This window comes from Semicossyphus pulcher, unplaced genomic scaffold, assembly GCF_022749685.1.
Source record: "Semicossyphus pulcher isolate SPU_LCO1_2020_fin unplaced genomic scaffold, fSemPul1.0.p SCAF_19, whole genome shotgun sequence".
In the NCBI taxonomy this organism is placed as follows: Eukaryota; Metazoa; Chordata; class Actinopteri; order Labriformes; family Labridae; genus Semicossyphus; species Semicossyphus pulcher.
In genome coordinates, this window is record NW_027211692.1 from 18,785,755 (window position 1) to 18,808,103 (window position 22,349).

At 40.2% G+C, this 22,349-nt stretch overlaps 2 protein-coding genes across 2 annotated transcripts in view; both read left to right on the forward strand.

Annotated features, from left to right (window-relative positions):
- The window catches only part of LOC138597439 (cGMP-dependent 3',5'-cyclic phosphodiesterase), a 127,161-nt gene extending 120,649 nt beyond the window's left edge, over positions 1-6,512 (forward strand). The window contains exons 29-32 of the mRNA XM_069669039.1: positions 617-729; positions 2,097-2,135; positions 2,273-2,379; positions 3,136-6,512. Coding sequence (XP_069525140.1) covers positions 617-729; positions 2,097-2,135; positions 2,273-2,379; positions 3,136-3,370 — 494 coding nt within the window. The 3' untranslated portion in view covers positions 3,371-6,512. The remainder of the gene's footprint in view (positions 1-616; positions 730-2,096; positions 2,136-2,272; positions 2,380-3,135) is intronic.
- Positions 6,513-7,542: 1,030 nt separating this feature from the next.
- cul3b (cullin 3b) lies at positions 7,543-21,904 on the forward strand. The gene is made up of 16 exons (XM_069668735.1): positions 7,543-7,778; positions 10,030-10,227; positions 12,717-12,830; positions 13,203-13,363; positions 13,764-13,878; positions 14,084-14,312; positions 14,808-14,953; positions 15,531-15,707; positions 16,213-16,383; positions 17,403-17,510; positions 18,028-18,152; positions 18,460-18,556; positions 19,546-19,680; positions 19,885-20,071; positions 20,409-20,554; positions 20,716-21,904. Exons 1-16 carry the CDS (start codon positions 7,716-7,718, stop codon positions 20,845-20,847), a joined length of 2,304 nt encoding a protein of 767 aa, XP_069524836.1. The 5' UTR covers positions 7,543-7,715; the 3' UTR covers positions 20,848-21,904.
- Positions 21,905-22,349: the final 445 nt, after the last annotated feature.

Here is a 22,349-nt window from a genome sequence, read left to right on the forward strand (position 1 = left end):
AGTCATGAAAATGAAGCCATTTCCTCGCTCTTTGGCTCCACACTAAAGTCTCACACAGACTTTTATTGCGTGACTTATTTTGCAGACATTTGAGGTCAGACCTGCAGTATTCATCAGCGCCACTCTGTGTAATCCTCTACTTTCACTGGACTATTTACCGTTTGGAGGAGACAGTTGCTTACTGCACTCTTATGTAATATAATTGGCTGTAACCTCCTGGCCGGCGGTTTGTTACGCCTCAATGCAACCAATTATAAGTTATCCTGAGTGGACGTCTGCTCAGTGGAATCAATTTTGTGCTGTTAAAGAAATCCAAGGACATGAAAGCCTCAGAGTTAGAGACTGGCTCACACCGCAGTGTGTAATTTGTCAATCATAGCTGAAAGAGTTCAACAAAACAGGGAATGGAAGTATGAAAAGTAAAGTAACATTGAATCTTTCCTTCCTTCACCTAACTTAAAGTTGTGGCTTCCAATCATCATCAATATCTATCGATACAGCAACGGCAAATTTTGAGTGCAGTCTGATATTTATGTCTAATTTTTACATCTAATTTACTGTCACCTCCTGTGTAATAGTGCAGCTTTGATAGACTAATCTTGTGCATGTGTTTCAGACGGATACAACCCAAAAAGCCGCAACCACCGCTCCATGCTGCTGTGCCTGTTGATGACATCATGTGACCTGTCAGACCAAACCAAGGGCTGGAAAACCACACGCAAGATTGCTGTCAGTTCGCACAAATGTCTTTAATTTATTCTATAAGTGTAACCACAAATTGAGCTCAACTAGAAAATACCAGATTTAAAGATTTAATCCCAAAGATTTCACTTCTGTGCTCTTGAGCGCCACCCACTGGCGATAATTGGTAATTGTGGGAGCACACATCCCAATTTAACCAATCTGGCTCCCTTTGTCATGGTCTTGCTTGTTTGCCTTCATCTGAGCGTCAAATTGGTTTCTTTTTCTTTGGATTTTCACTTATTTTTGAAGTTGTAGTCATCCATCTTTTCTTTGTTCGTTCAGCCATAGTAGATTACTGTTTACTCACAATACAAAAAAGCAGCCACTTAGCTCCGCCTACCCTCTCTGGCAGACCAGCCACAGCTGGGTGATGGAAAACGCGTCACTAACTGGGTGACACTTGTGATTTTTTTCCGTAAATGTCGCACAGACACCCAGTCCATACTTCTGCAAATGCAATAATGTAATGTAAATGTCTTCTTCCAGGTAAAGGAAGAATACCTTTAAGTTGGGGAATAACCGTTAAAGCAATCACATAACAATCTATGAATCAGCGCTAGTTCATACTCTTACTGTGTAAGGCCTCCAATGGGGTTTATGCCTTTGACAAATATAGTTCAGCATATTCAGTCATGTTAATGTGTCTCAGTTTTAATTACCCTTGTAATGTGAGCATATATTAATATTAATATTTAGTCATTAGTGCAGCACATGTTGCAAAAGTAAAGCAGTAATGTAGGAAATGATTTTCCACCAATCTGCTCTGTCTATACAGCTTCTCAAAACCACAAAGGGCGATGTAGTTTAAGGGCTGTTGTTTATATTCCGTCTCTGTTAATTGGAATAATGTTAGTAGCAAGACATTCCTGCATATTACAGCTGCTCAATTCAGCAGCGCATTCCTAAAGATTTCCGATTCAAACATATTGTACAGTAAAACTCTCCTCATTTGTGGGTTGTTAAATATTACGAGATGCTTAGCTGTACAACTGGAAACAACCCTTCAGTTTATATCCTATTATATTGTATCCTGTGAAACTGCACTACATTTTAGGATTATGTTTAATCTTGGTCTGCCCCCTTTTCAACACCAAACCCCTGACCCTTGTCCTAAATCCTGCAACGTAAATCTCCAAACACCTAACACCTACAGCCAATGTGTTTTAATCCTTACTGAAAAGAAAACTATAAACCCATTTCTTTTAGTTGTTGGCTTGTGTTATATCAGTTGGTACATAATGCACTCACTAGCCAGTTTTGTTGAGTGACATGACATAAAGATAATCAAAGCCTGTACATTGATTATATAACAGTATGGACGATAACAGACGTGTGCCTTTTTGTGTCCACAGGAGCTGATTTATAAAGAGTTCTTCTCACAGGGAGATCTGGTATGTGTCACTCTACGCTGGCTGTGAAATGACATGTGAAATGACTTAGCAAGTGGCTGAAGTGTGTGTCATTTTACACAATAGTGAGCTCATTACTCATGCCTGTCTGTATTATGTGTGTTTGTGTGTGTGTGCAGGAAAAAGCCATGGGGAACAGGCCCAGCGAGATGATGGACAGAGAGAAAGCGTACATCCCAGAACTACAGATAAGCTTCATGGAACATATCGCCATGCCCATATACAAGTGCGTCTGAAAGCCTGACATCATATCGTATCTGCTCTGATCCCTTTCAGCACATATCACTACGTCTTAGGGTTTCATCTGATGCTGGTCCCCACTTTACAAGTACTGAACAAAGGGAGAGAAATTCAGCAGTTCTGTTCCTAAAAAAAGACTCATTGAGAAATGTCCAAACTTCATTTAAACTTTGTATGGATGTTTTCAATTATAAAAGCTGCTTTAATTAATATATTTGACATTTAACCCACAGATAAATATCAGTAGATATTTTAGCATCTAATCGTTTTGGTTGTATGGCCCTACAAGTTTCCTTTTTGGTTCCCTCTTACTGCTCTCCCTCTTAGCAGTGATAAACTCACTACCTGACCAGCATCAAACAGCAGACAGACACAGCATCACAACTCTAAATGAATGACGGTGTTTCTAAGTGTCTGCTGGATATGCAAATAGGTATTGTCTGCTAACATGTTTGCCATATAAACTTTATTAAACACAGGTTAACTTCGTGTTTGCAGCTTGTTGTGCTACCCCCAAGCAAATAAGAGGACTGTTACAAAATAAAAGTAAAGTAAAACAAATGCACTTTAAAGAAGATGTCGTTTAATGATCAGTTTCACCCTTTTATTTAGGAATGTAAAATCTTTGCAAATTCACAGGCTGTGACGACGATGGTGATCTAATGTAAAAATCACATGGATTTCTATAGCACATTGTTGTATCTTACCTCACGCATGATCTCCTGTTCCTCTCTTCTTCCAGGCTGCTTTCTGAACTGTTTCCTGGGGCCACAGAGCTGTATGAGAGAGTGGCGGCAAATCGGGAGCAGTGGACCAAAGTGTCCCACAAGTTCACCATCCGTGGGTTGCCAAGCAACAACAGCCTAGACTTCCTGGACCAGGAATATGAGCTGCTGCAGTCGCAGGGAGCTTTCGGGAGCGACGACCACTGCCTCAATGGTTGCCTTGATGACGGAGAAGGAGGCAGGGGTCAGTGACACCAGCGGGCTGCTCATGCGTATCTTGAAGTTTTCTGTGGTCCAATAAGGGGCTGAGGATACCTTTTTAGCGACCTGAGAGGGAGGGACCTCTCTGCTGTCAATCACTTAGATGCTAAGCAGGCCATGCAGAACGACAGGACAAAGTTTCAAACTAATTGAATCTGACAGGTGATGTGAAACGAGCGGAACCATCAGAGCCGGCTCAGTGATTACATGCTACATGTTGCTTGTGTCTCCAGTTCAGGAAGCAGAAGGTGGTGACTTTTATCTTTTTCAGCAGTGATGCCGGAAAACTAAGTTTTTACCACGAGTTCACTCACACAGTACTGATCCTGATTACGATTGTAATAACACACACACACTTACACACATATGTACATGCACATACTGTTTAGACACATAACAGAGAAGAACCAGTTCATTCTTATGGATAAAGACTACTACAACATGTAACAGTGAGATAAAGTGCTATACTTTGTGTAAAATGTTTCATAATAGGTTATACTGATTTCAATGGCTCGGCATTGTTCACACTCGAGCGGCTGCCATAGTCCCTCACCTGATGCTTATGAATGCATGCTGTATCGACACCTCATGTATTATTCCTTTTCATCTTTGTTGATTTCTCCATGGCTAAAAATTAATGCAGTACATTTTTATACCATCACAACAGGTTTTTGTATTCGCATCTTAAGGGTTTATTTAATTAATTCATTAGCATAAAGTTGTACGGGGGGCTTAAATCATTCAGCATTATAATCCTCATCTGTATTTCATCTGATTTCTGCAGGTTTAAGGGCCAATTTGACAATCACTTACCATTGACAGAGTCACAGATCCCTCGCCATAACACCATAACACATTAACACAGACAGTCCCTGTGCATATTGACTGCATTGATCACAGCTACACCTCAAATAAAGGCCACTATTAACCTAAAACACAACCTTGGGTTGTTTTCCCCTGCCATCATTCCCACGCCTTTGCACCATTCTTACTTCCTCTTCCTTTTTCATTTTGGGATTTCCTCATGAACAACTTTAGATAGAGATTAACCGAAGCCCTTTAAAAGATCCATCTCATCTGTCAGTGTAAATGTGCAAGAGTAGAGTGTGTTATATGGAGTGTGTCCAGAGTGTGTCATATGGATCTGCCTTATTGCGCATCTTTGCTGCCTTTCTTAGAGCTTTTAATATATGAACATTGAAATAAAGAGTCTGTTTAGTATGTATGTTGTATATTTGTTATAGACATAGTTTGAGTATCAAAGTGTCGACTGAATGATCGCCATGCTCAGAAGATGTATATTTGTGAAATACCTGTGTGAAGACCTCAGATGTCATTTCTCTTCTTTCTACTTTAAGTTATGTACACAAACATCAGGTGGATATTCGGCAGACACAACAGCTTTTTTTTGTTTTATTTCTCAGTGCACTCAGAAGTTGTTTTAAAGAAGGAACTAGAGATGTAGCCATCAAAGACATGACTCTTTCCTGAAAGTAACAGTTCATTATTGCTGCATCCCAAAGGAAATGTTTGGACATTTTTTCGTTAATTTCTCAGATTGTGCCTCAATTAAAAGTATATCACAGACAAGTTTTGGGACCATGGGGGTTTTGTGTTAGAATATGCCATATTTTGTTTAACCTTGCAATGTTTAAAACAGGACCTGCTGCAGAGTTAGGGTGAGATAACCACAGGATAGTTACGTGTAGAGAGACTGTACCGTGTGTGGGCTGTGTGTGGAGAGGAGAGAGAGTGAGCTAATGAGTGGATGGAGGAGTGGGTGTGTAGATGAGAAAGAGAGAGAAAGGAGGAATGTTTGGTGCATAAAGTCCTTACAAAGCGAAATTAATAGGAATAATGCAAATAGAAACCTCAAGAGAATTTCTTTAATTATGTCTCCTTTCATACGGCCCTGATAACAGACTGAAAGTAGATGAAAAGCAAAAATATATAATTTCTTGATGAAAGGGTCTCAGGAGGATGCGTTAGCGAGGAAAGTTAATTGGTTAGCAAAGTGGTTTGATGTATGTGTTACACCTACATCGGAGCATATGCATCCCTTGGTCGGCCTCGTGGTCTGAATTTTTATCGATACGTCTCTCAAAGGGCATACAGATGTGTTTGTAAAAGAGACACACTCTCTCTCCTTCTCCCATCCCTGTTATTGCTAAACCACTGTTTTCATACGTACCTGCCTTTTTCATGTGCAATATGAAGTGTCTGCCTCTGTGACGTTGCATAGATTCCTATGTAAATACCTATGCCTCTTGTTAAATTATTATTTTAGTTCCCAAAGGCATTGAAGTGTTTGATCATGACATTTTCATTGAAAAAAATTACCGGAGGCAGTTTTTAAACTGCTTTTGAGAGTCTAAGCCTAGAACAGTTTTCTATACTGAGTGTGTATCTGTCCCTTTATGTTTGTTTTAGAGAGTCAGGGCTAAATGTGCCAAGCAAACATTGTCTACTTCCTGGCCAAGCTGCAAAGTGAAAAAAACTTACCTTCAGTTATTGTTTTCTTTTGTTCGAGTGAAGTCGAGGGCTGTATTCACATCAAACTTTTATGATACTTTACTATGGGTATATTTCTGCTCATTCAGGAAGTGTGAACCCAATCCATATTTCCCATCATCACAGAGCAGCGGGACTCTAACCTGTGATGTAATGTCATTGTAATGATCACCTGTGACATAATTGTTAAAAGTGGCAAAAACATAATTGCTGTAAATATCAAAGTTTTAAAAGAAAATGTTATTTGATTGTCTGTCATTATTACGATGGGAAGTATTTCAATTCTGTAACGTATTTAAAGTGGTTGCATCCTGTTCTCTTTTTTTTTCATGCCATTTTTGAACAACCTCAAGCTGAGACTTTTAGACAGAGGGTATGAAAGAAAACTATATGTGTATTTTGGATATACATATGATATTGTACCACAAGTAAGAACCCAAACTAATTTGAAATGTATACATGAGGACTAAATCTAGTCATCTGTTAATTATTTGTTTTGTTGAGTTCTGAGTGCTGGTGGTCTTGTTCTTTTTCAGGTGTAATGAACAAGGACATTTTTGACAAAAAGACAAATGGATGAAATTTTTCTTTTCTTTCTTGGAATAAATCTGGTGAAAGGCTCCTTGTTTGCTGTTTCTCAAAGTGCACAAACACCATATATTGTTGATCAGGTGACATATTTAGTCATCATCGTGGCATCTACTGATCCTGTTGATCCTGGGGGCAAACATCTACAGTTAATTCCTGCACCCTGCAATATGCAGAATCTCATCTCTCTTCATTCTACTTGAAGAAACATTATCATAACATGTTTGTACAGTATCGAAAACAGTTATTAGTACAAGGCTCAAATGAAGACATGCCCAACTTCCATTTTGCCAGGAGCTTCTGAAACCAACCATCTGAACTCAAATTAAATCACATCGAAATTAATCTGGGAATATGCTTCAATTAACAATTAGGATGGGGCCCATTCAAAGGGTCTTCAACTGAAAATGATGCCAGTTACAATGTGATAGTTCTTTCTAAGAAAAGTTAGGAAAGCTTCAATTGCAATAACTGAATATAGCATTCTTATTAAAATATTATAGTAAGTAATCCATTGTTTCCACTAATTCCATGTGGCATTTACAGAGGAGGGACATAAAGTGATAGTTATTGCATATAGAGTTATAAATGTGCAAATTATGCACTCATGAAAACATTTTTAAAAATGCCTTCACAACAGAACAAGGCAAGATTAGGAACATAAAAAAACAGAGTAGCAGATATGTAGATTATGCTGCCTGTTAACTCAAGCCTAGCTACTTGAGTTATCATCATTAATTACTTACTACTGGAGTTATATATGACTGTGGGATTACAATGTTGAATAGTGAAGTACAAAAAATACTTTTAATACTAGTTTAAGTAATGGAAAATACTCGAGTGATGTACACAGTAGGTACAAGCTGAATTACAGAAATGAATAAACAACTTATGAATACAATGGTATAATATTAATACAGCATCATTTTTGTTTCTTTAAAATATCAGATATTTGATAAATCTGAATTATTAAAGGGTATTATTTGCAAGTTTATAATATCTCGCGTGACTTAGAGTGCGTGAGCTCTGCGCAATGAGAACTGCAGGTAGTCCGCCATTGCTGTATGAAGAACTCTCGGATTTGGCGTTTGGCTGTCAACAATAAACTTGCGGTGCCGGGACGCGGAGCTACGAGGTCGAGTGAAAGCTCGTCGGCTGCTCCATAAACCAGTAGTCACCCACGTCCCTCCCCGGCGAATACTTTCATGTGAATACAGAGCCCACGGACGAGGCAACCATGTCCAATCTCAGCAAAGGCGGCACCAAGAAGGACACCAAAATGAGGATACGGGCCTTTCCTGTAAGTGCACGCCGCAGTATGCGCTCTGTCTGCCCGAGAGGTAGCGACTCGACCACCGTGGTCTGTGATGCTAGCTAAGTGCTAGCAGGCTAACCAGCTGAGCAGCAGATATGACTTGCCTAACCGTAAACATAGTGCAACCGTTAAATGTCCAGTCCCCCTCACTCTGGATGCGTAGTTTAGGTAGCTTCAATGTTATAATACCAGCTCAGTCAGAAGTGTTATAAATCACTTTTATTGACCTTAACGTTAAACTGTCTCACAACTCCTTAAACGTTAGCTAGCTGATTGGATCTGTCGACTTAGCCGATGCTAACGTTAGCACTGGCCCTTGACACTTGTTGTTTTGGTTGCTTTTGGGTTTCTTTATGAAATGCATGACGTGTTTATGTATGAGCTCTAAATATTACTGACTTTTGTGCAGTGAAATGTCAGCTCATTTCCAGCTGTATGCAAGAACAAGCAGCAACGTAACTGCAACTGTATACGGATGCTAACAATAAAACAAACCAGCTAGCCTTAACGTCAGTTCTTTAGAATGATGGCTTCATTAATGAGAAAATCAAGTCATGTTTCTGTCGTTATTTCTGTGTTATAACTGTGATTTAGGACTCCTCTCTTCGTGCACCTGGCACTCCCTTTTGTCTGAAAGTCATTGAAAGACCTCATTTATGAACTGACCTCATTCTGCTTAAACTGATATTTCAGCCCGAGTGACTGGCTGCACATCATGCAGATACTTTTTTGGTAACTTCTCCTAATAATTTTTAGTTGTGTGCAAGTGTCTGAGGCCACAAAGATGTGTTACTGCAGAAAGGCCCTATCTACCTATGTGAGCCTGTTGAATGTGGCCCAGTCCTGACAGTGGCTTGCTGCAAGAGCAGCATCTTGACATGCATGTGTTTGGGCTTGTCCGCTGAGAAACGGCACACACTGTTCCTCCTCACCAGTGGTGGTATTAATTAAGTTATGCATTCACAAAAATGTTGAGGGTTGAAGAGTGTTTGATAATTGAAAAATCAAAGACCAGTTCTGCAGCTCAGGACTGGGCAGAGCATGTTTTTATCGCTTGCCATAGTTCCTGATAAACACAAAAAACCTGCTCCTGCATTTTGTATTCATTTGAAAAATCTTGACTAATCAAACCATATTTGCCACCTATGTTGCACACACTGAAACTCTCAAGTTGTAGTAGGTGTTAGCATTCACATAAACAGCAAATAAGGACTGTACAGTTTTTGTTAATGTTGATCTTTGCCACATTTAGAAACAAACAAACATTTAGACATTAGCACAAAGATATCCTTCATTGGATGTTCTTTGCTTTTTCAAGCAGAGTTCACAAGGATATAGAAGAAGTCTGACCAGTAACCTTATGAAATACACAGCCTGAATACTTCCCCATTCATTTATTATACAGGTAAACTAACACCTTTCAATTACTTTTTGAGACAATGTAATCTTTGTGGAAATTCTCTTCACATCCCAATACAAATAAATGAATGAAGTTCTCAGAAGAAAATCTGGAGTCTGTTGCAATCGCAGGGCTGTATTAAGTCATGACTTACCTGTCTGTCTACCTTTCAGTCAGCCTACCTCACACACACTGCCTGTGCACTCATTGAGCATGAGCAGAGTCCTCCACAAGCTAAAGCTAGCGAGGTAGTGGCACAGAAATGGCAGAGAAAGGTAGTTTGTTAGCGTTAACGGTGACAGCGATTGGATGCACTCTTCCACACTCTCTCTTGGAGTCGCCCTTTATCGTAGGTGAGGCAAACGTGTTTGTGTTTATGGAGGATGGTTTGACATTTCTCCAGTTGCTCTTTCTGTGTCTTTTTTCACATCACTTCAGATCAGGCCAAAAGGTCCTCTTCCCAGGTGATGTTCTGTTTTGATATATTCTCACATACGTGAAAAGACGGCAAAGAAGCGGGAGATTTCCTGAGGACAGAGGTATTAGCGGTTAGGAGCTGTCATCTCAAGTTGAATACTATGCACCATTATTGGCTCTTTTCCAATCAGGTAAAGTCAACAATTAAAGATTGTGAACTCAGGAAAATGAAAGATTATAGAGCTTCAATCAAGACCAATCGCTCTAGACCCTGTCCTCTTGCTCAGATCAGAGGACAGAACTTCTCAGGTGAGAGTCTGTCTGCATAAGGAGGCTTAACGTCAGAGACAAGGCCATTGTTTGTGAGTGTTTATAGAATGTAATCATCTAATTAAACTCATTTCTGGCTCCCTTTTTCAGATGACGATGGATGAGAAGTACGTCAACAATATCTGGGACCTTCTGAAGAATGCCATCCAGGAGATTCAGAGGAAGAACAACAGCGGCCTGAGCTTTGAGGAACTGTACAGGAACGCCTACACAATGGTGCTCCACAAACATGGAGAGAAGCTGTACACGGGCCTGCGGGAGGTCGTCACTGAACACCTTATCAACAAAGTAAGACCAATTAAGATTACAGGAATTTACAAAACGGTTGACACAAATGTATTTTCACAGGAGCAGTTAGGGAAACACAGTCTCAAGAAGATTTTTACTCCTGTTGTAAACACATTAGTTAATCTTCAAACTGCCTTTAATATTCTGAACTTACATGTAGTATCATCACATAAAGATTATTTCCATGAAAATACATCTGAATGTTCAGCAACCGAATGTGTTTCTCTCCGCCATGAAAGTAAATTATATTGCACATAAAGGTGCACCGCCTGAGCTCGCATAATTTGGCCCTTAAAGTGAAGCGTTGACACATTGCTCACAGAATCAATCACAACATGCTTTATGCCCCCATTTCTTGCACTATTTAAATTATATCTGACAGCTTTCTACCCAAGCTTGAAGCTTGAAGCTAATAATCAGTGCTTGAGTTAATGTGATGTAATATGAGGTGTTTTTTGATTGAACTGTTGAGCTGAATTTAAGCTGGACAGCCACCTCTTCAGTATCCTGCCCGTTGCACGACAGAAGCCGTCAAAGCACGTTTTATATGTTGATTTTACTTCTTGGCCTGTGTGTCGTCCTTTCAAAACAAATGAATCACCATAAAACTTGAGCTTTTTCCATTCATGGGAATCCTTGTGAAGATTAAATGAAGTTAGAAAGCCGGGGGATACAATCTCAGAGGTTGTTACTCGAGTCTTGAGAGAAGGGAGATTTGTAAAACTCTCCTTAAAGATCGCTCTAAAAGACCTCCTTTTGACCGATGCCCCATTTCTGTGACGGGTTAGGAGGCACCCTGGTTTGTGGAGAGCATCCTTGAGTTGTGATTTTTTTCAGGGTTTGTTTGGTGTGGTTTTGAATTGCACATTTTTTCAAATTGGTCATTTAGTTGTTTTATTAGTTTGGAATAAAGTCATTGTAAGTGAAAAGGTAGACATGGATAATGTTAGTTCTGAACGATCTGTGAGGGGAAAACAGCACAAGGGATGAAAATCCAAGGCCATCCCTATAACTGTGAGATTCATTCATTTTCAAATTCCTGCTGACAAGTTAAAGAAGCAATCTGCTCATGTTTTTCCCTCGGCTGTTTTTTGTTCCGTATAATTTGTTAAGTTGAAGTTGATAAGTTGAAAGCAGCAGTGAATGCTCCTTTGCAGCTAAAAGTACACAGAAACCAAACGAGCAACAGCCAGCAGCCAGCTGTTGAATAGCAGCCAGAAGGGTTTCACAGATTAATTGAATGCTCGTACTCAACTTGGCAGGTTCAGTAAATTAGCATTCAAGAAATGTCAACAAGCAACCGTTCAAAGAAGAGAGATCTGACACCTGAGAGTGCTTTTATTATCCAATAATGATCAAGTAATGACTTTTATAAAACAGAAGCTGTCTGCAGCTTTAAAATCTACAAACCCAATCTCAGACACTTCAGCTGCACTGAAGTGTTGAAAACAAGTCAAAAACGACAGTTTTCTTCTGCACCTTCACTGTTAGAGCTTAAAGGCCTGTAAGCTTGCTCCTATGAGAGGTTATTCTACTCTTTCTTATTGCTGCCATTAAGAATTACTGATGGAAGGATTTTGAGATGTGAAATTTCTGTGTACAATGACACTGTTTAAGTTTACACTCTCAGCTCGATTACTAATGCTGAGCATGGACCAGCAGCCAGAGCTGCAGGTGCATATTGAGGTAAACAAAAAAGAGAAGACGCATAATATAGTTCCTCAAATGATAATATGACCAGAGCTGAAGAAGAGCTGAAAATCCTGCTCGGAGTCAAGTTTTTAATTTCTAATGGAACAAATGGATACAGTCAGACTCAGACGCAGTCTTTTACAGTAATGCATTACATCCTTCTTATTATCATTTCATAATTAATATAACCTCATTAATAATACCTTTTATATATGTGAATTACTCTAGTACATGTTTTGTTTTATATGATGAACCAGCGACATATTCAATCGCAGAAAGGTTCATCTTATCAGCACCCACCCAGCAACAATAGTGAACACATATTTACTTTTAAAACTGAGCCTTTGTGAGCCTCCCATTGTGCACTGTAAGTGTTTGAATTAAAGGCGTATTCAGATTTATAGACGACCCATTTGATCCAAATGTAATATAAGAAGACGTTGATGAGTCTGTGATGGTTGATCTTGTGTGTTAGTAGGGGCAGAGATGATAATTCATAATGTCTGTCTAGCAGTAGATAAAAAAGGGAGGTCGATGTGACCTTAAGAATCTAACTCTACAGAGACATTTATTGTGCTGAGTCACACTGCAGTGTGACTTTTATCGAGCTGTTTTATGCCTGACCAGTAGGAAAAAGGTGTTAAAGAAGCTGCAAAGAAGGATCACAATAAAAGACGTCTCAAAAAACACATAAAAATGTCAGCTTCAGGCAGATCTGGGAGACTTTTGTCTCCTTAAAAAATGGATTTCACTGCAGAACTTGGTGTCTGATGCATGTGTATCTGCCTCTTCCAAAGGTACGAGAAGATGTCCTCAACTCCCTAAACAATAACTTCCTTCAAACCCTAAATCAGGCTTGGAATGACCATCAAACGGCGATGGTGATGATCAGAGACATCCTGATGTATATGGTGAGTAGCTGATGATTCTTTGGAGTCTCATTTAACACATTAATAGAGTTATAGTGGTTAATGGCTCACTTCAGAGAGGAGACAGCAGGAATATAGAAGTGCATACTGCTCAATGAGTTCATTAACTTCAGGTGCTTCTTACTAGTTTTATGTCCAAATATAGATTTAATGCAACTATGTACTGAGCTTCAACAACTAAAATTTTATTACTCCTAACCACTGTGATTACCATGGTACAATAAGACTTATAAGAACCAACTTTAGCCGATCGCACAGAAATGCATGCAATCACATAGAAGCGCTTTTGGGTAATGCAAATGGTCACTGTTTTCTTAGACATTAATTCTTCCCTTATGTGTGTTTGTCCCACAGGACCGTGTGTATGTACAGCAGAACAACGTAGAGAATGTCTACAACCTGGGTCTTATCATCTTTAGGGATCAGGTAGTTCGTTACGGTTGCATCAGAGACCACCTCCGGCAGACCCTGCTAGACATGATCGCACGCGAGAGGAAGGGGGAGGTGGTGGACAGGTAGCCACAACTCAAAGACTGAGTGCATGACGGCATAATTAACTTCCATTTCATGTCGACGACTACAATTTTTGTTTCATTTGCACATTAATTGGGAAGGAACTTAATTATAGTTTTAGTCTTATAATGAAGACTGATGGGAAATCATCATCATCTGTCATCATCAGGTGGACAGGATGCATGCTTTTGGCAATGGATGTTCATTGAAATAGACTGACACTTTGAAAACCACATGCACTGCGGTTGGTTTTGTTATAGGAGTGCTTTTTATGCACAAATAATCGAAACTTAGCAAGTGTGAAATGAAAATCTAGAATAAGTGTTTGTTATTTTGCTGACACAGATTTTTATTTTGACTGTTTTTACTGATTATGCCTTCACACTTGCTCTGCTTCTCCAGGGGGGCCATTAGAAACGCTTGCCAAATGTTAATGATCCTCGGCCTGGAAGGGAGATCTGTTTATGAAGAAGACTTTGAGGCGCCTTTCTTAGAAATGTCTGCAGAATTTTTCCAGGTTTGTGAGAGAACATCATTCCCCTGGCTGTTTATTGTTTATTTGGATCCGTATTTGTTGTTGCCATAGCTACACCTTCCCGTCCTGGGGTTAGTATAAATACAGTTAAATGTAAATAGAAATGCTTATTAATACATGGAAACGCAATCTCAGAGGCACTTCTGTCATTTACAGCTTCTACCTGTTTCTTTTTTTTCTCACACAGATGGAGAGCCAAAAGTTCCTCGCAGAAAACAGTGCCAGTGTGTACATAAAGAAGGTGGAAGCTAGAATCAATGAGGAGATTGAGCGGGTGATGCACTGCCTGGATAAATCTACTGAGGAGCCGATCGTCAAGGTGGTGGAACGTGAGCTCATCTCCAAACACATGAAGACCATCGTAGAGATGGAGAACTCTGGGCTGGTGCACATGCTCAAGAACGGCAAGACGGACGGTAAGACTGCTGCAGTTTTGTGCTGCTGTCTTTAGCATCTGTAGTTAGTCATGTAGTGCCCTTGTTGCTACTAAAAAACAAAACCCTCACAAGCTACTGCCAAAGTTAATGTGTCACTCCAAAAATGAACAGCAGAAATCTCCCAATGCTCTTTAATAAACCATGTAACTCACTTGCAAGAGATTCATATTTGACTGTGTCAGTAATGCAGTCACGATGTTCCCGTTCTTGATGTCACAAACAAACGATTTGAGGAATGTAATTTTAATGATTCAATTTTAATGATTCTAGGACTTCCATGTTGCATCTTCAGCGATGACGTGTGCCTTCAGAAAATATTCTTTTTATTTCAATGTTTTTTAGTTCACTATAGTTTTTTACACAGGTCTGCACAAATACCCCCCTCTCCTGCAGATCTCAGCTGCCCTTTTTTTCAATTGGGTCTGTGTGTTTTATATATATATATATATATATGTGTGTGTTTGTCCATTACAGATCTGGCGTGCATGTACAAGCTGTTCAGCCGGGTTCCCAATGGGCTGAAGACCATGTGCGAGTGCATGAGCTCATACCTGCGGGAGCAAGGCAAGGCCCTTGTGTCAGAGGAGGGCGAGGGAAAGAACCCCGTAGACTACATCCAGGTAAGATGAGACACAGAGTGCAGTGATGTTAGTGCTCAGTCCTGTGAATCTGCAGTTTTCACTTAAATTGCTGACACGAGAGTAAATTGACATGTTCGGTTAAAGCACAAATTAACCTTTTAACCATATTAATTTAGGGTGAATGAGTAAGAAAGACACAGTCCTACCATCGAACCTTAGAGAGCAGTCATTTCTGCTAGCACAGCATACTGTTTAAACCAGACTGTGCCTCTGCAACCTCCCAGCAGAGTGTAACTGCTCTGACCCTCTGCGTTTGTGGCGATGATGATCCCTGCCCTCGACCACACTGTGTTGTTGCACCCTTCTGAAAAACATGTGAGGCCATTCAGGCCACTTTACAGAAAGTCTCGCTCTGTTCATCTGTGGTGTGCCCTTCCACTCCCACGCTCATGTCCTCGCTCTCTTCGAACAGCCGCCAAACTATTTTCTGATTTAGATTTTTTTTCTTCTGCTGTAGCTCCTTTTGGAGCTGCAGTCACAGTGTTAAGCTACTGCTTATTCAAGCTGCTGCTGTGTTATCCCTACTCATCCCTGTCTCCTCGCCTCCTTTCTGCAGGGTTTGCTGGACCTGAAGTCACGTTTTGACCGTTTCCTCCAAGAGTCCTTCAACAACGACCGGCTCTTCAAACAAACTATCGCAGGAGACTTTGAGTACTTCCTTAATCTCAACTCGCGCTCGCCTGAGTACCTCTCACTCTTCATCGATGACAAACTGAAGAAGGGTGTGAAAGGGGTAAGCCTTTGAATGAATCCTTCTTCTTTAAGAACACACCTACAATAAGACACAAATCAACCAAACAAGCAATGCTGTTGTTGCTTATATTATTATATCTACGTTTATATATTATAATCATTTGTAGCCTGTTGTAAAAAGCTTCCTGTGAGTCACTTGGAAGTCATGACTGTTTATTGGACAATGTCTCCTCTGTAAAATGCGTCAGAGGGGCAGCTGTGGTAGAGTCGGTCGTCTCTCAATCGGAAGGTTAGGGGTTCGATCCCACATGTCGAAGTGCCCTTGGTCAAGACACTGAGCCCCAAATTTCTCCCAAAGGCATAGCCATCGGGTATGAATGTGCACGGATCTGATTGGAGATTGGCACTTAGACCTTTGCCATCCGTGTGTGAATGTGAGTGTGAATGGGCTAAAGTGACATGTAGTGTAAAAGCGCTTTAAGTGGTCTGAAGACTAGAAAAGAGCTATATAAGTACAGTCCATTTACCATTTGTTTTTTGTCCAGCTGACGGAGCAGGAAGTGGAGTCAATACTGGACAAGGCCATGGTGCTGTTCCGCTTCATGCAGGAGAAGGACGTGTTTGAGAGGTACTACAAGCAGCACTTGGCCCGCAGGCTGCTCACCAACAAGAGTGTGTCAGACGACTCTGAAAAGAACATGATTTCAAAGCTCAAGGTGAGCAGGAGTGTTCTGTTGTTTTTTTAGTTAAGTAATGAGGTTTTGCGTTGTGTGATGGTGCTTGAATGAAAAACCTTGAGGAGAACTAGTTATCTTGCTCAAATGATTTTATGCAGTTTAGCATGTGTTTTATAACTGCCCATTCAATCCCAAACACCCTCTTTAACAGTCCACTGATAGTAAAACGTGTTACCTTGTGTAATCTTGTTAAAGGGTATCTATCAGCCTTGTTAAGGATTAAAGCTTTATTTAATTTATACATGCAAAACAAAGGATAGAAAATAATAATTATGTAAGCAGGCTGTTTCCATTTGCAGCTGTTACAAAATTCTAAAGATTATTTAACATCCATACGAGTTTTGATTTTCTTTGAATAGCTTTTGATTAACTAAATGTGATCCCTGTTGCTTGCTTCAAAATCCTGTTGCTTGCTTACAAAACAGTGACAAAAACGGCTCCTGCCTACCTGAACGCCCTCATCCAGGTCTACACTCCCTCCCGCCCACTACGCTCTGCCAATGTAAGGCACCTGGTGCTCCCATCACAACAGGGCCCTAAGTCACTAACTAGACTCTTCTCCTCTGTGGTCCCTCGGTGGTGGAATGAGTTACCAAACTCCATTCGGTCCGCAGAGTCACTTTCCACCTTTTAAGAAAAAGCTCTTTCATGAACACCTCTGCACTTAATCATATTGATGCTGCTGGTGATGATGACATTGAGGATGTGGTTTATGTTGATTAGGATATTCATGATGATGATGATGATGATGACTATATTGACCTTGTTGATGCTGCTGATTATTATAAAAACAAACAAACAAAAACGCCCTATATTCTGCCTGTCGGCCCCAGTGTCCGATCGCACGTGAAGCTGTTTGTTGGCACTTACTGACTTTGTTCCCTCCTGTCTTGATCTTGTGTTGTATTAAATCTCAGATGTACGTCTCTTTGCACAAAAGCGTCTGCTAAATGAAATTGTAACATTGTAACATCCCTGTTCTGGTCTTCATTACTCAGACGGAGTGCGGCTGTCAGTTCACATCTAAACTGGAGGGCATGTTCCGGGATATGAGCATCTCCAACACCACCATGGATGAGTTTAGACAACATCTACAGACGACCGGGGTGAGGAGACGCCGCACGCCACAACTAGTTCTGTCAAAAAAATGAGCCCACTTACTATCTATAATCAGTACATGGATTCTTCACTGCCTGAGCATTGCTGTGTTGCACTGTTACATAACACCAATTATGCACCTAACTATCCATTTCTCTGGAATACATGGTGCTCATTTCTGGTTTGTATTGCGCTGTCACATGGATTTTGTCACCAGTGCCTCTGACTGCATTTGTCATTCTAATTTGCTTAAGCAAGTGTGATTCATGTTTAGCAGATAATATTTAACTGAATTTAGGACTTTACAAAACTGAATCCTTGCATTTATTTGTGCATATTTTTTCTTTAATGTACACAGAAGTAGTTTATGACAGTGTGTTTAGTTGAGCTCTTTTTTAAAATCTGTTTCTTATCTTTCAAGCGCGCCAATAAAAGTCAGTGTGCAGTATTGGAGGGGCTGCAGGGTTTATTTACATCAGCGTAGACTGAAACCTGATTGTTCCTCTTATGTTTTTCTAACCTCAGGCGTCACTCGGAGGGGTTGATCTTACTGTGAGAGTCCTGACCACGGGATACTGGCCAACGCAATCAGCAACACCCAAGTGCAACATCCCTCCTTCACCGCGACATGCGTTTGAAGTCTTTAGACGGTTAGTGATTCGCACACTCGAGCTCAGAATTAAAAATGTATTGCTTTTGCGTAAATGGTTTTGTAACAGCTTAAAAGATCCAAAAAAGTCTTTAAGCCACGTTATGTTGTGTTACAATTAAACATTTTCTGTCCCATTCTGGAAGAAATAAGCTTGTGTGTATTCCTAGAAATAGCATAATCATGCCAGCCATGTTGTATTGGCTAGGTCTTCTCCCACGGTTTGTTGCAGGAGCTAACTAACACTGAATTGATTGTGGTGCACTCCCTCTTTGTAGATCTCAAAAGTAACTCCTCTCTACTTCTAGGTTTTATCTTGGAAAGCACAGCGGCAGACAACTCACACTGCAGCACCATATGGGCTCTGCAGACCTAAACGCCACTTTCTATGGCCCCATCAAAAAGGTAAGGGCCACGTTAAAAGAGAATATTGTTACGCCCCACCCTAAGGCCGCCCTGTGGGGCTAACAACTATTCACAATTGACCCAACAAAACCACGTAAAACACCTTTATAGAAGTCAAAACCAAGGGATTTATTATTAATTGAAACAAAGACCGTAAAATCTGGAATATAAATCACACGGGAATACAAGACGCAGTCTGTGTTTGGGGCAATCTCAGAGGGAAAAAGGTTTTCTATAGCTGTGTATACAAGTTATTCAACACTACTTCAATTTATTTTAATTTAAAACACATTCAAAACACACTCAAATTACAGCCTACCATCTGTTTTCACCATATCGAGTTGACAATCCTGCTAGCCACCGGTGCTGTAGCTACCGGTAGCTGGCAGCCTACGGTAATGTTGATTGTTGTGAGGGTGGCAGCTGCAATGGCGTTCATGGCGGGGCATGTCCGTGACACCATGTTAGTATTAAACGAGGAAAACACAAAACATCACTGCGGCATATTGTGAAGAGGAGACGTTGTAACGGCTTGGACCCGGAAACGGTTTAATGCGGAGGTGTGATGTCACCACTTAACAACCGACAACTTTAGCTAGATTATAGCGCCATCATCTAGGTAAAATACTGTACTACCAATAACATACCTCCCTGCATTTTATACTGGTATATTGGTCGCAGCCCACTTTTAAGATAAAAAAGAAATTATTACAAGTGTGTCTTATATACCGAATTGTACGGTAAATCATTAACTCCAGAAGCCGTGTCTGGGGTTTTTAAGCACCTAAGAACAGGTGATCCTCGTTAAGCAATCACCTGGGAAGAGCTGGGAAGACACAACGGAAGGGAAAAGGGACAAACGGAACAGGGAAACCTGCCGTAACAAATATGAGCCCCAATACTGTGCTTTGAAATGTACAGCTATTAAACCTTTGTAACATTCAAGGCATGTTTTTCTATTCTAATATTTCATCCTAACATGTTAACAGGAGGATGGCTCAGAGGTCGGAGTAGGAGGAGCTCAGGTTACTGGATCCAACACCAGGAAGCACATCCTGCAGGTCTCCACCTTCCAGATGACCATCCTCATGCTTTTTAACAATAGGGACAAGTCCACCTTCGAGGTACACTATTTAATGTTTCAAAGTGCTACACAACTTTCCCCGCTGTAACACAAGAACAATTTGCTGTTCCAAAAAACACATAAAGCCTTTTCATTGATAATGAACAACAACAGCAGGACAGGTGTTTTCTAATGTAAGTTTCAGGTTCCTGTTTTTCTTTTTATGTCCTGCTTATTGCATTAACTTGATCTGTCCACCCTGTAGGAGATCCAGCAGGAGACGGACATCCCGGAGAGAGAGCTGGTGAGAGCGCTGCAATCTTTAGCCTGTGGGAAGCCCACACAGAGAGTTCTCACCAAGGAGCCCAAGTCCAAGGAGATTGAAAATGGCCATGTGTTTACAGTGAATGACCAGTTTACCTCCAAACTGCACCGTGTCAAGATCCAGACAGGTACAATACTGAATCAAGTTTAATAGCTGTTGGTATAAGACTGAATTCCTGATGCATTGTTATTGTATATGCTGAGCAGGGTCTTTTTCAAGATAATGCTTCGAAACATTGCAGCCTTAAAGAAAAGGAAAAGTCCCATGGTATTACTGTATCCTGATGTTAAATTCTAATCTCTTGGTAATTCATTTAATGTTAATCATCCGCATCTACTGCAGTGTCAGAACAACTGAAAGTACCTTTCAGCTCGTCTCAGTCAGTCTTTATAATCTCTTATTTGTTTGACTTTTATCAAACTACTTGTTTTCTCATTCATTTTCCTTTGTTGTGTACCACCTAGTGGCTGCCAAACAGGGTGAGTCTGACCCGGAGAGGAAGGAGACACGACAGAAAGTGGACGACGACAGAAAGCATGAGATTGAAGCTGCCATTGTTCGCATCATGAAGTCCAGAAAGAAGATGCAGCACAATGTCCTAGTAGCAGAGGTCAGTTAGCTAAAACTGTTGCATTTTGTCCCATATTAGTATAGTTTACATTTGCAGTTTAGAAAAAAGGCACAACATATAAGGGTTCATCAAATGAGAGTAATGATATGAATGATATGAAGGATGAAAAATAAGATATTTCTGTGTTTGTGTCTCTACAGGTAACGCAGCAGTTGCGGGCACGATTTCTCCCTAGTCCTGTAGTAATCAAGAAGCGTATTGAAGGACTCATTGAGAGGGAATATTTGGCACGAACACCCGAGGACCGAAAAGTGTACACCTATGTAGCATAAAACAAGTGAATCCAATGAAAGCTGACATGGATTGAAAGAAACTGAGAGCCTTGTTTTTGTGGACTGCCATGCGTTTGAATGAACTTGGAAGTGCTTTCATCATTGATTCTGGGAAACACTGGGAAGCTTAACTTTTCTTCCATAAAATGTGTAAAAAAATCATGTAAAAGATGGGAAGTTTTCTAGCAATATTAGATTTCTTCTGCTGAAAAAAAAGAAAGGAGGGGATCTAGTTTTGTACAAAATCATGTTTCTTGTGGCCTTTGGAGAGATTTTGGGTGAGCCTGTTTGACAATTTACTGCGTGGTGTCGAGAGCGAGCGGGAACATGTTCAAGCTAACACGCGGCTACACGGAGACCAAGAAAACATTTGAATTCACTCCCCTGTTTTAAATGTTGATGTCAATGTGTTCTGTTTGTTTTTTGTGGCACATTGATGTACAGGTTGACAGACACTCTTGGCCTTTTCCTCCCAGAGGATTTTAAATTGAAAGAAGAGGACGAAGTGTTAACTGGTACAGACCTGGTTTACAACAGCTGTAAAAATACATTTTGAGTACTTGAGAAATCATGAAGAGTGCTTAACTTATGTTGCAATTTTGTCTGTTTTTTGAGGTTGTTTTAATATCTGGTATGAATTAAGTGCACCTCACTGTTAAAATATTTAATGCCATTTCAATATCATAGCCAGGTCTGTACTAGTGCATAGAGAGATCAAGAGCTGTAGCTTCACAGCATGCTTTTATCTAGCGGATCGATCAGGGGAATAAGACACATAAAAGCTCCATAAACTGTGTTTGGTCTCTAATGACACATTTTTCACTTTAGGCCTGCTGTATGATCGGCCATAAAATGTATCTCCTCTCTTTGAATGAAAGGTGCCGGTTTCAAGGAGGATTTTTTTCTTTTTTCATTCTCGACTGCATTTCGAACAGGTGGAACCAGTCTAGCACCGCGTTCTAATGTGTACAAATTGTAAAATAATTATTGTACTCACTGCGAAGGTGGATTGTACAGGGCCTTGTTTTCATCATATTAAATGTAGAATAAAAAAGTGCTGGATGGGTTTTTCTTTTCTTAAACATCTTCCATGAGAAAGCAAACGTCAAATGCTTGCCTCTAACCATAATTAAAGCCGAATGTAAATGCTAAGCCACATTTACAATCCTTGAGTCCAAATGCAGAATTTCTGAAGAATGCCGTTAACTACAGTTTTTTTGAGTTATTTAAACTGGCAGTCCTGGTGATGAATAATATTGGCATTCTGAGAGGAGTTAAAATAAACTTATATTACGACAAGAGCCCAATTTATAAGAGATGGTTGAAAATGACAATACTGATATAGATTTGGAAGCAGATAAAGTTTATATTTCAGCTTGAATGAAGATCATTTTTAATTATGTGCAATTACCCTGCAAAGTTACCCATTAGGCTGCTTTTTTAAAAAGATAATATAAAAAGTAATGTGACATTTCTATAACTTTGTCATGTAAATTTAGTAC